Source organism: Acinonyx jubatus, chromosome B2 (assembly GCF_027475565.1).
Source record: "Acinonyx jubatus isolate Ajub_Pintada_27869175 chromosome B2, VMU_Ajub_asm_v1.0, whole genome shotgun sequence".
Classification (NCBI taxonomy): domain Eukaryota; kingdom Metazoa; phylum Chordata; class Mammalia; order Carnivora; family Felidae; genus Acinonyx; species Acinonyx jubatus.
The window spans coordinates 33,498,441-33,515,000 of NC_069385.1; the positions used below are offsets into that span (position 1 = coordinate 33,498,441).

The 16,560-nt window shown below is 38.6% G+C and overlaps 1 protein-coding gene across 25 annotated transcripts in view; it reads left to right on the forward strand.

Annotated features, from left to right (window-relative positions):
- The window catches only part of EPB41L2 (erythrocyte membrane protein band 4.1 like 2), a 219,046-nt gene that overhangs the window by 96,051 nt on the left and 106,435 nt on the right, over window positions 1-16,560 (forward strand). For all 25 annotated transcript variants that reach the window (XR_003419351.2, XR_003419350.2, XM_027056891.2 and 22 more), the window contains 2 exons: window positions 3,858-4,342; window positions 5,414-5,620. Coding sequence is in view for 23 of the 25 variants with exons in the window: in XM_027056891.2 (XP_026912692.1) it covers window positions 3,872-4,342; window positions 5,414-5,620 (678 nt within the window). In the remaining 2 variants the exon portion in view is untranslated. The remainder of the gene's footprint in view (window positions 1-3,857; window positions 4,343-5,413; window positions 5,621-16,560) is intronic.

Sequence of the window (16,560 nt, forward strand, 5' to 3'; positions counted from 1 at the left end):
ATGCTTTTATACAGCATAGAGGTAGTGAACTAATATGTGCAAATTTTCAAACATGGATAGAATTATAAATTAAAATGTTATGGTTACTTAACTATTCTTCCTTTGTAGCATTGCCCTCCATTTATTTCCACTCATCTCCTAGTCTTATTATATAGTTCTCTCACCTCCTGCCTTCTGCCTGACTCTGCAATGTTGAGCAGTGATAAAGTTCTTTTCAGGACCCTCTAAATACAAAACTACACTTTTTCTCTAGGTGATGGCTGTATGTATCATTTGTGCCTTTAACTATCACCCATATGATGACAACTCCCAAATCCATATCTCTTGTGCGTATCCAGTCTCCGTTCAAGTCCTGTATGGCAGGTGTTCAGCTAGACAGACTTGTCAGTTGTGATGCATTCAAAACAGAGTTTGTCTCCGTCAGACCCTCTTTTCCTTTGTGCTCCCTGTTTCAGTGGGTGGTTCTACCATCACCCCAGTTTCCATGACCTGAGACTTTTCCTCAACCCTTTCCTCTCTTTGACTTGTTCTATTCATTGTGGACACATCATGTCGTCTATCTCTTTACCATTAGATTCATTTCTTGTCCTTTGCCTCACTGCTCCTACCTTAGTGCAGACCATCATCGTCTTGTGTGTGGGTTATTGAACAGCCTTCTGGATGTCTATTTCAATCTTTCATCCTGTACTTTACAAGCCAGGTTGGGCTATTTGAAATGTGGGTATGATTACATTACTCCTCTGTGGAAAGCGCTTATATGACTTCTGACTGCCTTTAAATTAACCTCAAGACCTTTCTTACCAGGATACACAAAACCTTTTATGTCCTGGCTCCTGCTTACTGCTCCTACTTTGTCCCTGCTAATTCGCTTTCCTCCTCATCTCCTATCTCTATAACAAGCTTCCACTTAACTTGTACAGTGTATTACCGTTCAGTACTTGTGGTTTCCTGTAGGAGGAATATTCTCCTGGTTCCACACTTCCCTGTTCCTGGCACATGCTGCCTATCCTGACTCCCTTGCCTGAATGAGGGCTCATTATTTTAAAGAAACTCAAAGGTCAACTTTGGTAGAAGGGCTTACCTAGTGACCCTCTTCTCCTAATCTGGGTTAAGTATCTGTCTTGTGCTTTTTAAGCAGTGTGCTTTTCACTTCATCTGTACACCACCTTCTCCCCTCCTTCAGCTTCTTGAAGGCAGTCTTTATTCATGTGCCCAGTACTTGGCACATTGTAGGGGCCCATTAAATATAGTCAGGCTGACTGAATGCTTTCATGCTTGCCTATTAGAAGGGAATACCATTTTTAAAAACTTTTTTATTATTGAGATATCACCCTTTAAAAAACTATATTATTTTTTCATTTTATTTATTTTAGGGCACAAATGAGTTGGAGAGGGGCAGAGAGAGAGAGAGAGAGAGAGAGAGAATATCTTAAGCAGGCTTCACATACAGCATGGAGCCCGGCGTGGGGCTGGATCCCACAACCCTGGGATCATGACCTGAGCCAAAATCAAGAGCCAGATGCTCAACCAACTGAGCTACCTTGGCGCCCTGAGATATCACCCTTTTAAAGCTTACAATGCAATGGTTTGTGTGTATTCACAAGGCTGTACAACCATCACCACTGTCTAATTTCAGAACATTTTCATTACCCCCAAAGGAAACCCTGTACTCATTAGCAGTTGCTCTCTATTCTATCTTCCAGCCCTTTACAACCACTAATCTACTTCTTCTTTGTGGGTTTGCGTATTCTGGAAATTTCGTAGAAGCAGATCACATACCATGTAGCCTTTTGTATTTTTTTCACTTAGAACAATGTTTTCAAGGTTTGTGTGTGGCAGCATACATTAGCACTTCATTCCTTTTTAGGAGTTAATATTGCACAGACACACCCATCTTGTTTATCCATTCATCAGTTGCTAGAAATTTGAGTTTCTGTTTTCTGACTATTACGGATAAGGCTGTTCTGAAGATTCGTTTACAAGTTTTCCTGTGGACATCTGTTTTCATTTCTCTTGGGTATATATATACACGTAGGAATGGAATCGCTAGGTCCTGTGGTAACTTTAACTTTTGAGAAACTGACAAACGGTTTTCCAAAGTGAATGCACCATTTTACTTTCTTTGCCACCAGGGTTGAGAATTTAAAATTTTCCACATTCTCACTAGTACTTGTTACTCTCTGTCTTTTTGATAAGAGCCATCTTTTAGTGCATATGAAGTGGTATCTGATGGTGGTTTGGGTTTCATTTCCCTAATGACTGATGATGTTGAGCAGCATTTCAAGTGCTTACTGGCCATTTGTATGTTTTCTTTGGAGAAATGTCTACTTAAAATTCTTTTCATTCATTCATTCATTCATTCTTTTATTCATTCATTCATTCATTTATCATTCATTCTGTTGAATTGTAAGGGTTCTTGATATATTTTGGATACTAGACTCTTATCAGATATATGATTGGCAAAAGAGGGTGAAGAATATTTTAATAAACAAGTGTAATACTGATACATGCTACAGTATGGGTGAACCTTGAAAGCATTATGTCCAGTGAAAATGCCACATATGTAATTCCGTCTATTTGAAATGTCTAGAATAGGCAAATCCATATGGATTGAAAGTAATTGCCAGGGGCTGGGGGCGGGGGGAGGGGACAACAGAGACAAAACGTTAATGGGTAGAAAGTTCCTTTTCAGGATGATGAAAATATTCTAGAATTAGATAGTGGTGATGGTTGCACAATCTTGTGAATGTATTCAAAACCATTAACTAAGCAATTTAAATGGGTAAATTTTGTGGTATGTGAAGTATATCTCACTAAAGCTTAAAAAAGAGCAAGTGTGTTTTATTTTTTTGAACTAGTCAAGGTTTGTACTACTTTTGAAGATAGCTGGAAAATTTCCTACTTTGAACATTGGCAACAGAGGAGAGAGTGTGCTATCTCTGCTCTGCCTGTTTTTTTTTGTTTGTTTGTTTGTTTGTTTTTAATATATCAGCAGGGGAGCTTTATTTTAAAAAATCCCTCTTTGCTCGTGTGAAATTGAGACAAGTAGTTACTTTCACACTTCATTTCAATTTTGTTTTCGTTAGTTGTGATAGGGTCAATTGTTCGATGCATTTCCCCTCCCCACCTCTATAATGTCTTCATTTGGTTCAGATTAAGGGCCCCTAGATACTTGTAATTGCATCTATAAGGAAGACTATGTTTGCGTTTGGGTGGGACAGAGGGTTAGACTTTTTGATCATAGTTTGAGTACTTTTCTCAGAAAACTAACTTCTGCACTGAAATAATGCTGGTGAATTATGGGGTTTAATTTGGGGACAAAAAAGATACAGTTTTTTTTTTCCAGATCTAATTTTCTCACTATTAAGCACTCCACATTTAAAATTCATCTTTATAATACCCATCATTTTGGTTTCACTGTGTGAAATTGCAGTGAAATTTGTCTCCATACTTACTAACAGTATCAGTAACATTATTGTGTGATAGAATAAGGCATACAAAGTATAGAGAAAAGAAATTTTCCTTAAAAAATGGCGGGGTTTTTTGGGGTAAGTTTTTTATGGCTAGATGAAACTTAATAAAAGTAATCACCTAAGCTCTTCATGATTTTAAGTTCTATCAGTACAGAATCAGTTAATTCCATTGTGATGCTACCTTTGGTTCTTGGATTCTGATAGAGAATTCTAAGAGTAGCAATCTCTGTTTTTCTTTTGTGCTTATGAACCGTCTTTCCCTACACATTTTCTATCATCTCTTTGCCATTTCCCTTCCCACTCTTCTGTACCCTGTTCCTTCCCTCCAAACTAAAACTGAGAGAGTTTGTAAAATAGCATTTTGTGGTTTTGTTTTGTTTACAGCATAAGCTGTAACCATGACCACTGAAGTAGGCTCCACTTCTGAAGTGAAGAAAGAACCTGAACAATTAGGAGCAGACACAGATACAACCAAGGAGAAAACGAAAGAAGTAGCAGAAAATCAGCAGAATCAGTCCTCTGATCCAGAGGAGGAAAAAGGTTCCCAGTCATCTCCTACAGCTGAAAGCCAAAGTAGTCCACACCGCCAGAAGAGAGAGAAGGATCCATCGGAGAGCAGGGGAATTTCTCGATTCATACCCCCATGGCTTAAGAAACAAAAGTCCTATACCTTAGTAGTGGCCAAAGATGGAGGAGATAAAAAAGAGCCTACCCAAGCTGTTGCTGAGGAGATTTTAGATAAAGAAGAATCTCTTCCTGAAGGAGAGAGGCAGGCCAAGGGTGATGCTGAAGAAACCGCTCAGAGGAAACAACAGGAGATTAAAGTTGATGTCAAGGAAGAGAAACCAGTGAGCGGTCCTGCGGCACAGGTATGTTTGAGAAGTGTTTGGGAATTAAAGGTTCATGTTCTTTTTTTTTTTTTTTTTTTTTTTTTTTCAAATACGTGTATTTTCGAGGGGGGTGGGGGGAGAGAATCCCAAGCAGGCTCTACACTGTCAGTGCAGAGCCCAGTGTGGGGCAAACTCACAAACTGGGAGATCATGACCCGAGCTAAAGTTGGACATTTAACTGACTGAGCCACCCAGGCGCGCCTAAATCTTGATGTTCTAGCCACATGACAAAAAGGATTTCTTTTGAGTCATTTTGAGATTTTTTCTATGCAGATACTACTTTGGCTTATTGTATCTGGAATATGGGTCTTGGAGTGGTCTGCTACAGCCTTCTTGTTACTTCTTTTTAAAAACTTGCCCAAATAATAAGGCAAAAAAATTGACTCTATATGCAAACTATAAAAAAAAAAATCCATGTTTCTTACTGTTTAGGTTAAACAGATACTTAGAATCCAACGACCTCTCCTTTAAAAAAAATTTTTTTTTTGATCTTTATTTTTGAGAGACAGAGTGCAAGCAGGGGAGGAACAGAGAGAGAAGGAGACATAGAATCCGAAGCAGGCTCTAGGCTCTGAGCTGTCAGCACAGAGCCCGACGCGGGGCTCGAACTCACGAACTGTGAGATCATGACCTGAGCTGAAGTAGGACGCTTAACCGACTGAGCCACCCAGGCGCCTCCGCCTGTCCTTTTTAAATAGTGTGGATTTTTTACCTCTTTGATTTGATGTATGGGAGTGTTCAGGAAGTAGGAAGAAATAGATTTGTATGTGTGAACATTTTGGTTGCCTAATGAAACTAGGCTTTGCCATACTACGCTATTATAATTGGAAATTTTATTATTTGAAATGATATTTTAAGTTTTAGTTGCCAGGATGTAGTTTCTTCTACTCATTTAATGCTGATGTTACCAAACTGGCAAAATGAGAAAATGGAGGAAGGGGGAGGAAGATATGGGGAATATCTTTTCTAGCAAAATTTTGAAGTCTTCTAATACTTTGTCTTCTGCAAATTGGTTAACTTTAGTATGAACGTACATTTTCTTGTCAACAGCCTGCTGATGAAGTAAGTAAGGAGAGAGAAGAGAAGGCTAAAGAAATACAGGAAGACAAATCAGAAGAAGCAAAAAGGGAGACCAAGGAAGTGCAGACCAATGAGCTAAAGTCAGAGAAGGCTTCTCAGAAAGCCACCAAGAAGACCAAAACTGTCCAGTGTAAAGTGACCCTCCTAGATGGCACCGAGTACAGCTGTGACCTGGAGGTGAGATGGGGTGCTGGTTGGATGGCTGTCTTGATGTGTAGGGTGAACACAGAAGGCACAGGTTGCCCTCACTTGTGGGCTGGCACAGTGTATATATTTTTGTGTCTCTATAAGCTAGTTTGTCAGTTGTGCTTTAAAAAATAAGAACAGGAGAGGGTCATTTCCATGACAAACAATATTTCCTGACCCTAAGGGGGTGGGGGGTGCTGAATCAGGGCCAATGTTCTGCTAGTTTGCACTGGTCGTGTGCATTGGCTGGTGTTTGTTCAGAATGGGTATTAAATAGTTTGAATGTTACCTTTTTCTGTAAGGGTTTCACTTGAGAAACCAGCTAGGTTGGTATTTCAGAGTCATGTTAATTTCAGAACTTTACCCCTAAGTTTTTTTTTATCCTGAGTCTAACGATTTAAGATTGAGCTCATTTATTCAGTTTCATTTAATTAAACAACACTCATGATTTGTAAAGCATATAATTTATTAGCATGGATGTGACCAAAACCAATATAATTAAAACAAAAATATTTTTTTAATGTTTATTTTTGAGAGAGAGAGAGAGAGAGAGAGAGAGAGAGAGAGAGAGAGAGAGAAAGGGTATGAATGGGGCAGAGGCAGAGAGAGAGAGGGAAACAGAACTCGAAGCAGGCTCCAGGCCCAGAGCTGTCAGCACAGATCCTGACAAGGGCCTCGAACTCACGAACTGTGAGATCATGACCTGAGCTGAAGTAGAATGCTTAACCTACTGATCCACCCAGGTGCCCCACCAATATAATTTTTTTAAAGCATCTAGTACCTTATAATTCCGTTAGAGCTTGTTACTTTTCATAGCTAAGTTACTTTATTTACAAGAACATGTGCAAATAGCTGATATGCACTGAACAACTGTGTCAAAAGCTTCGAATGGACTATTTCACATAACACTTGTAAGAATCTATATGAGGTAGGTATTATTATGGGTGTTCCCGTTGTTACAGTGGGGAATGGAAGGCTTGGAGAGTTTAAGTAACTTGCTCAAAGTTTCATGCCAATTAGTGGGTGAGCCAGAATTCCAGACCTGGCAGTTTGACTCTGGACATTGTTAACGTGACCACCAAACTACCCTGTTTGATTTGTTACACGTGGACAAAGCAGTAAGTGGGACCCATTTTGTTCATTTAAAATATGGTCTCTATAGAATAGTCTTTGCTTTGGTCTTCTCGCTTATTAAATATTAAAATTATTTTTTCCTAATTCTTCACATTCTTACTAAAAATAGAAGTTACACTTTAACTATAATGAAAGGATTCAGCTTGGTGAAATAGACCTATCTAGTTGAACAGTATTTTATTATTATGTATTTAAACCTGTATTAGAATACAAGGTACGGAGGGTGCAAAGATGAATAATTCATGGTCCTTTATTTTACTTCATCTGTTTTACTCATTTTAGTTATAATTGTTTAGATATTTCATTTATTTCAAGAACAGGAGTGGCAAAAGAGAATTAAAAATGCTTACAGCTTTGAGAGAGAGCTCGGAGGGTTAGAGGGAGACTGATAAACTGTGTGTCTCAGGTAGGGTGGGTACAGTAAAGAAAATAATACAATGACGCTGTGAACTTGACTCATTTACGTTTGACCCCATGCTCCTTGTTTCTCCTACGTGTGCTAGAAGTTAGGGAATCTAAAATTTGAGAACCAACTTGATAACTTGTTATGTGACTTTGAACCATTTATTGAAGCTCTCTGGGCCAGACTGAGGTCCAGAAGCTGGCTTCATCTATGGAATATAAGGTTGCTTAGGTAATTCAGAAGGTCCTTGCTATCTCTGAAGCTCTTTATATGACCAAACCTCAGGGTTTACCAATGTGCTCTATGGTTTAAATCTATTTCTGTTCTCTATCTTTTAAAGTCACCATGTATGTAAAAAACTACCAAAATCTAGAAGAGAATTGACAGCTGTATATTCCCCACAAAAATTTTACTCAGATGTTCCTATTATGCCATGCGTTTCAGATTTTTTTTTAAGACCCAAAACCTTGCTGAGGTCTCGTTCGCATCTCTCTTGCTCAGTACATCTCTTTTTACCGCATGTAAATCTACTTTGTTCACTTTCAGCTGCTGTGTAGTTTTCTTTGGATGACTAAACCAGTCTATCCATTCCTGTGCTGAGGCTCAATTTCTTTACGTAGTATAACAGCCATTGCTTCAGTGATCACAATCCTACACCTTGCCTTGTTTCCTTGTGCGAGAGTTTCTTCAGGGTAGACCATAGTGGAATTGCTCTGTTGGTTGATTGCAATTTTGCTTCCTCTGTTTTCCCAGATCCTGCCAAAGTGATCTCCAAAGCGGTGGTGCCAATTTAAATTCTAGCCAGGGGGTGCCTGGGTGGCTCAGTTGGTTAAGTGTCCAACTTCGGCTCGGGTCATGATCTTGCGGTCTGTGAGTTTGAGCCCCGTGTCGGGCTCTGTGCTGACAGCTCAGAGCCTGGAGCCTGTTTCGGATTCTGTGTCTCCCTCTCTTCTCTGACCCTCCCCTGTTCATGCCCTGTCTCTCTCCGTCTCAAAAATAAATAAACGTTAAAAATAATTAAAAATAAATTCCAGCTAGTAAGCCCTGAACTGAATTTTTCCACATTGTCTCTACTTGTTCGTGATGATTTGACATTCATTTCATATTTTTTAATCTAGGGTTTTTGCATATAATATATTTTATTTCCTTTTATCAGCTTTGTGAAATTTTATTAACCAGGTTACATACCAGCCTCATAAAGTTGCTTCCCTTTTAACATTCTCTGGAAAAGTTTAGATAAATTAGGCGTTATCTGTTCTTGGGAGATCTGGTAAAACTTGCCTTTAAAACTGTCTTGGCCTGGTGAAAAGAGTAGGGTTGGAGCGTGGGTTTGTTTTTTTGTTCTTTTGTTTTTTGAATCACTGATTCAGTTTCCTTATACTAACAGCTTGTTTCTGTTTTTTCTTGAGTTAGTTGTAGTAATTCATACTTTCAGAGGAAACTCTCCATGTCCTCTAATTTGACAAATCTCTTGGCATGACGTTTGTCATAGTATTCTCGTCGTGTGCACTTGATTTTCATTCCATTTTCATTTCTATAGTTACTTGCCTTTTCTCCCCCCATCATTCTTCCTATAGAGCTAACCATTTTAATTTTTTTTTCAAAGAAACAACTTGGTTTTATTGTTTCTATGTTACTTTTTTTGTAACATTTTTTCCCTTTTGCTCTTTAGTTTTTCTTTTGTGATTAGCCTGTTTTTCTTGTGATTTCTTGGGTATCAAATAAATATAGGCTTTCATGGCTCTAGCTTTCCCTTCAAGTATCTCTTGTTGAGTCCACAAGTTTTGAGTATAGGGCTTTTCATTGCCGTTCAGTGCTTAATATTTTTGCATGCTGTTAAATGGGTCATTTTTGACCACTGAAGCTTTTATAAATGTGGTTTTGAATTTCCAGAGCATGTGTGTGTTGTGAATATATGTTGTGCATGTCTTGTGGGATCTGTTACATTTGTTAAGACTTATTTTGCAAGCTAATCTATAGTCAGTTTTTGTAATAGTTCTTTTTGAGTTTGGGAAAGTATATTCTCTCCTTGTTGGCACAGGTGTTCAGATCTGTCCTTTGGATCAGTCTTATTAGTTATGTGGCTCATATTGTTTATGTCTCTGTTAATTGTTTAACTGCTTCATTTATCAACTAATATGAGAGGTGTGTTGAGATCTCTCCCTGTAATTGTTGATTTGATAATTTCTCTTCATATTTCTGTAAGTTTATGCTTTATAAAATTTGAGGCTAGATTATTATATGGCAACGTGCTAAATTAAATATTCTTGGAATTTTGTCCCCCTTTTTACCATCATACAGTACCTTCAAATTTATTTTGACATTAATATTACTGTACTGTCTTTATTTTGGTTAGGATTTGCCTGGACTATCTTTTCTCATTTCTTTGTTTTTAGACATTGTGTGTTTTTTTTTGTTTGTTTGTTTGTTTTTGAGGAGACGTTTTTTAATCCCATTTGCGAATTCTTTTAACTGGTGAGTTTATGCTAGCTGTTTTGTATGATCTGTGTGGTCATATCCTGTCATCTAATTTTGGGTTGTCTGGTATTTTTCTTTGTTTATTGATGCTCTTTTAGGAATGATATTTAAGTGTTTTATAGACACACGTAATGAAGTCTAGTATTAATCACTGTGCCTGCCCCCTTTATTCCCATCTGTTTAGCACTCATTTGTTGTCAGATCTCATTTTGGAATGGTACAAAATAACATTCTTATCTGTATGGCTATTCCCTCTTCTGGGACTTTGCTACTCATGGGGAATGAAGTCCTGTTGCTTGAAGCAGAGTTGAGAAAGAATGCAAAGTTAAATGAAGCAAAGTTTGCGATTACCAAAGTTTAATTCACTTTGACTTCAATTGGTTGCAAAAGCATAGGAGTCTTTTAATTTTATGACTATATTAACATACAGATAGATTGGCTTTTCAGTTAATAAATGATTAATTCATATATCATTAAAAATGAACTTTGGAGGACAATAGATAAATTTGAAATGTGTAGCATATATGTGTTGAACAAACTGTTTTCTCCTTTCAAGTACAAAGCAGAATGAAATCAGAGGAGGCTATCGTGATGTGATCCCATGGCAGGTTTTAATGTACCAGCAGATCACTAGAATTCTGTCTAGGCAGTGACTTCTATTTGACCACGGGCCGTAATTCATCATTTTCGTAATAGCTCTTATAACCACGTAAATGTTATAGGTTGTATTACCTATCTTGGCTAACTGTCTTTTATTCAGTTCTTCCCATTTCGGTTCTCTGGTTGCTTGCCTGGTGTCATTAGTATGGGTCTGATACTCATCAGACCTGCTGTTATTTCCTCTTTGGGAGCAGAGCCCAGAGGACAGCCGTCACATGATTTGAGTGCTCTCATGTTTCCTGTTCCAGCATTGACCTTAGACAGATTGGGTGATGTGCTGATGCTGCTTATCTGGAGTTCTATAGCTCTGTACCGGAAATCGGTGTCTAAGGACTACTTGGGGAAGTGTGTTGTGGGAAACCATAGCTATTCATGTACTTGCAAGCACTCAAGGAGGATAAATACAATGTGGGAAATAAATACTTTCACTTAATTTAGTTTGGGAGATTAGATTTGTTTCCATCTGTTGACTGTCATTAAAGATGATGTCTGTCATGACTTTTTAGATGCCCCTTGTTTTTGTTTTGTATGTCCATGTGTCTAATTTTCAACTTGAACTTTAGATGATAGCATTCCCACTGAAGAGAGCCTGAATGTCTTCGCTTTAGGGCACCAGCAACAGTAGAGGGAAGCATGGCCTTTTCAGGGCTCTGGAGAAGTTGGAATGACCTAGCTTATAGAGACCTTACAGAGTAAGATGATGTTCTAGAAGGCGTTCACATGCCAGGATGAGAAGATTAAAACTGATCTGTAGAGCAAAATGAGCTGGCAGAGGTTGTAAAGTCATTGGGACATAGGACCTAGCAAGAATGCTATTTAGATTTCAGAACATAGTAGGTAGCTGTGTGGCTGCAATAGTTAGGGGGAAGTTTTTATTCACGACAGTTTTAAAGAGGCACATCCGTGGTTTTTATAGAAATGATTTCATCAGTGTGATTAAAGCACTGGGAAAGGTTTCCCGTTTGTGCCTGTCAGTACCTTTAGTCAAAAAAAGCACCCCTCTTAAGCCATTTCATACAAATGTTACTGTATTACCTGAATAATTTTTCTTAAAGATAATTCTTGGAGATATTGTTTGTTTGGTGTCCTAACATGAACTGTTCCTCAGATTACTTCCTTAAAATTGATAGAAAGATCTCCATATCTCCATCTCTGTCCTGTATTCCTTGTTCTGTTCATTTTATGGCCTCTTGTTTCCACATTTTTTCCTCCTATATGCCATCTGGGACCATTCTTTCTTGAACCTCAGGAATTAAATGAATAGATGCTCAGGGAGCCAAGGCAACACCGTTTGCAGAAACTAATTATTGTCTTTGGAGTCCGCATTCTTTTGAGGAAAGTGAATATATATTGTTAATAAGCGGATAAAAATGCCTCACACATAATATTTGTGAGCATAAATATTGGATAAGAGGGAAGTTTTAGAGAATGATTGTAGTTAACTGAAAAAAAAAATAATATAGAAGTGGCTTGACTTTAATTAATGTTATTTTTGGCTTATGTAACAATAGGCTTATTGCTAAATCATGCATTAATTTTGACCCAAGGCCTAGTCTGTCTGTTGCATTTGTTCCAAATCTTTGTGTGAGGTATTTTTTCATTGTATTTAGTGAAAATTACACTTTCATTTTATAGTAATAATTATAAAATTTTACTATCAATTGGTAATAAAGGATCTCAAGTATTTTTTTTGAAAACTTGGAGGATTATATTTTTTAATAAAACACTATAATTTCTATCCTTCGGTACGTCTGTTTTTATCTTATTGGGATATTTAATGGTATGTGACAAGCTCCTTTGGTACCAGAATTTGAATGGGAAGAATTTTAGGGAGTCTCCTGGACTGTGCATGCTTGTTGCAGAGAATCAGCTATATGACTCATGTGACAATTGCCATTCGTCATTTATACTCCATGTGTGAAAACACCGGGGCTCTCTCCTCTAAGAAAAAAATACAGTAAGGTTTAGTTGAAGTTGTGGATATAAAGTCAAGAGACCTATGTTTCCTTTTCTTTTGACTCTGGATGTCTTGGGGCAGTCACTTCCTCTTTTTTCTTCTGTTCTCAGATAGCAAAGTAAGAATGAAAATACTTGCTTCCTCTGTTTCTCTGATTGAGCTAGTTTTACTACAGCTGATAAGTCTGTACGTATTTTTTTAAGTCTGAAAATAAATGTGAGAGTCCCTGCAAGACTTTGGGAGCAAGAGTGAATGTGCATTCTGGGTTAGAGTTGCTCACATTTTCCTCTGGCATCTGAAAGTTGTTCCCACGTGTTGATTTAGCCTGAGAATTGAGGGCATTGTTTCTGCCCACATACAAATGCCAGTACCATTTTTTCCTTAGTGCTATGAATAAGGCGATCAGAATGTAGGCTCTTTTTGTCAACGTTCTGATGATAAAAGTATTTATCAGAAAGTAGAATGTGTCAAGGTCGTCTTGTCTTTTGTAGAGTACTGGTCTCAGAAATCCAATTTGATTATCATTGCTTTTGAGTGGTTTTTATTTATTTACTTGATTGCTTGTTCTGCTTTCACTCTTCAAGGTGGTTCTTTCAGACCTCTAGCACTGACCCTTAAGTAGGTTTATTAGTTTAAAAACAACAACAACAAAAACGTTTATTTTGGGGGGGAGGAGGGCATATAGACGGAGTGGAGGGGGAGAGAATCCCAAGCAGACTTCATGTGGTCAGCGTGGAGCCCAATGTGGGGCTTGATCCCAGGAACCATGAGATCATGCATGACCTGAGCCAAAATCACAAGCTGGATTCTCAACCCACTGAGTTATCCAGGGTGCCCCATTAAATAGTTTTCACCATCTGCATACCTCTGGAGGATCTAGAAGTTGTGGCCTTACATACGCTCCCATTAAAGTGTTAGATTTAAATATGGATTAGGAACTCAGAACTGTTTATTTTTAATTTTTTTTTAATTTTTTTTTAATGTTTATATTTGAGAGAGAGAGACAGAACGTGAGTGAGGGAAAGGCAGAGAGAGGGAGACACAGAATCCAAAGCAGGCTCCAGGGTCTGAGCTGTCAGCACAGAACCCAACGTGGGGGCTCAAACCTACAAGCTGTGAGATTGTGACCTGATGAGCTGAAGTCAGACACTTAACCGACTGAGCCACCCCGGCGCCCCAGGAGCTGGGAACTATTTAATTGGCACATACTATGTACAACATAAAATCCTAACAACATGGGTCCAGGTGAAGGTCTCTGTCTGTCCAATTATACCTTTAGTTTAAAAAAGGAGTTAATTAAGTTGATAATTCTGTTCAGTAACTTGTATCTACTAAGTGGGAAGAGTGTGAGTGGTTAGTTTGGTTCAACTTGATGACAGCAGGGATTCACAGGAGCAGGGCAGAACATGGCCTTTTCAAGTCACTTGTTAGCCGGGCGTTCAGGACTCTCTTAAGGAATGACCTCAGACTGTCTTTTGATCGCTATCTACTGGATTTTTGAAGTTTTTCCTCTGCCAGCTTAATTGTTCTTCCATTTAGGCACATCCTAAATTATCTTTTCTTCCTTCAAGTTTCTGATCAGACCATCTCTACATTTTGATTTCCTCCCTAGCCACACCATTCCTCCCCATTGTTTAACGTCCAGCTCACATTCAGCTTTTAGAATGTTTTCTTTCTTCCTCTGAACTTGTTTGCACCATTAATTTGGCAATTAATCATGCACTCCGCCTTCTGAAAGAATTGCTTGTGTTGTGTTGAAAAAGTGCTAAACTCTTGTATTGTTGTTTGATTTTTCTCCTATTGTTTCTTCACCTGGAGAAGGGTGTTGGTTCCTTGAGAAAAGGGACTTTCTTTCTCCCCATAGGGCCTTAACACAGGACTTTGTGCCCTACTCATAGAAAGTAATTGTTGGTTTATTTTTCTCTACTTTCTTGTGTATGTATAAAATTTTCGTCCTTATCTAAGGTAAATGATTGCATTTGCTTATTTCTGTTCCTAATTCTCTCCACCCTCTCCAATTAAAAAAGGAAGATTTGCATGTATACGTAAATATTTGTATTTCCCCACCCCTTATTGCTACTTCTGTCTACCACCGCCCTGCTATTTTAATATGAAATTTATTGTCAAGTTGGTTTCCATACAACACCCAGTGCTCATCCCTACAGGTGCCCTCCTCAATGCCCATCACCCACTTCCCCCCACCCCCACCCCCACCCCATCAGCCCTCAGTTTATTCTCAGTATTTAAGAGTCTCTTATGGTTTGCCTCCTTCCCTCTCTGTAACTTTTAAACTTTTTTTTTCCACCCTGCTTTTTAAATACTTAGAAACAGCAGGCTAAGTTCTTGTAGAAGTGCTTCAAGGGCTTAACTGAATGAAAACAATGAAATTCCTACAAAAGGCAGTCAAACTGCTAGGCAGGAGCCCCTAGACATGGGTGTGATGTGGTCCTGGCCCTTTAGGAGCTCAGGGCCCTGTAGGGGAAAGTGGATTCCCAGGGCATAAGACTTCTTTCACTTAAATGGGCGGTTGCTTGGTGGCTGAGTGTAGGCTGGGCTGGAAGAGAATATAATTAATACCTTATTCCCTGCGTCTTTTCAATAGCGCTCCTCCTGAGCACATTAAAAAAGGATATGGTTTTCATTTCTAGGCGGTCAAGAATGCTACCACATGCTTTATCCTTTTTGTGACCCTCACTTTTGGTTTCAAAATCTGGGGCTTGCCCTTGCGTCAGTGGTATTTTGAAAGCATTAAATGTGACACTTAAATGTAACTTGTCACTGTGAGTAAGCATCTTGACATAATTTTGAGGGCAGCATCCATCTCTTCCTGGCCCTTTCTCACACATGCTGCCAGGCAAGCTCACTCCTTGATAATCGACTGCTTCATACCATTTAATAAGTTTTCACTCCAGCCTGGAGGGTGGTGGCAGAACAGGCACTGGGTCTTTGAATATTTTTCTGTTTTCAGTGAGAATTATTTGAAGGTTGAGGGAGGTTAGAAATGGCACGAAGCTCATCGTCAGAGTAAGGTTTGTAGTTGAAAATCGGTTCAGCGGCATTTTTCTCATGCACCAGAATATACATAGGCATTAAAAAATTTTAGCTCCTTGACAGAATTCATCAGATGAAGAGACATAATCTTATTTCTCTCAGCCAATAAAAAAATCCATAAAATATCTCTTGTTAAACACACAATTCAGAAAACCTCTTGTTCTTGTTACTGTTTTATTTTTAGTCGCCGCTCTCCCTTCTGAAGAAATTAAAGATAATGTAACTGATAGTTTTATTTCTCTACTATAGAAATTTTGCTAAATATTCTCCTTCCTGATCCTATCTTCCTGTTCCCCTTCTCCACAAGATTGGTGATGTGTGCAGGAGCCTGAAGGGGGCCCGGGTTTAAGAATCCTTCCTTCCCTGTGCATGTTCATTTCACAAATGTTGGGGCCACTCATTTCATCCTGTCCCTCCCACAGCAGGATTCATATTCTGTGGCCCAGTAAAAACATAGAATTTATCATTAGTATTTTTTAGATTAAAAAAATTTTTTAACGTTTATTTTTGAGACTGAGAGAGAGCATGAATGGGGGAGGGTCAGAGAGAGGAGGAGATACAGAATCTGAAACAGGCTCCAGGCTCTGAGCTGTCAGCACAGAGCCCGACGCGGGGCTCCAACCCACAGACCACGAGATCGTGACCTGAGCCGAAGCTGGTCGCTTACCCGACTGAGCCACCCAGGCTCCCCTCGTGAATATTTAAAGTACTGTAATATAGTATGCTAGCATATGGATCTTAAAAGGGATTGAATGCAATAGAACATAATAAAATCTGATGTACAGAAAGCACTGGATTAACCCAGAAAAAAATTTCTTTAAGGTGGCTGGATGATGCAGGCATTGATATAGGATCTGTCAGATTGCTGTTTTCATACTTTGTTTTGTTATGTTCTGCAACAGTCACACATGGGCTCTGATAGAAAAGTTATGAGGAATATTACTTTTAACTTTTTTTTTTTTTTTTTAACTCTTATAGCACTTTCAGACAAAAGCTTCATTCTGCCTGTTAACTGCATCTCATACCTGTGTGTCCTGTGTGGAGTATGCCATTTTAACCCGTCCGAGTCTGATTTTTGTTCATCCCCTGGTCATTTATGTAGAGAGGAAAATTAATCTGGGTCTTAGGATGTTATATTTATTGATCTCTTTTCATACTTCTGGTAACAGCAGTTTAAAGTGAATCAAGTGAGAATGCTAAGCTGTTCTGTAGCACAGAAAGCCTGTATGAATCAAATGTCAAAATTCA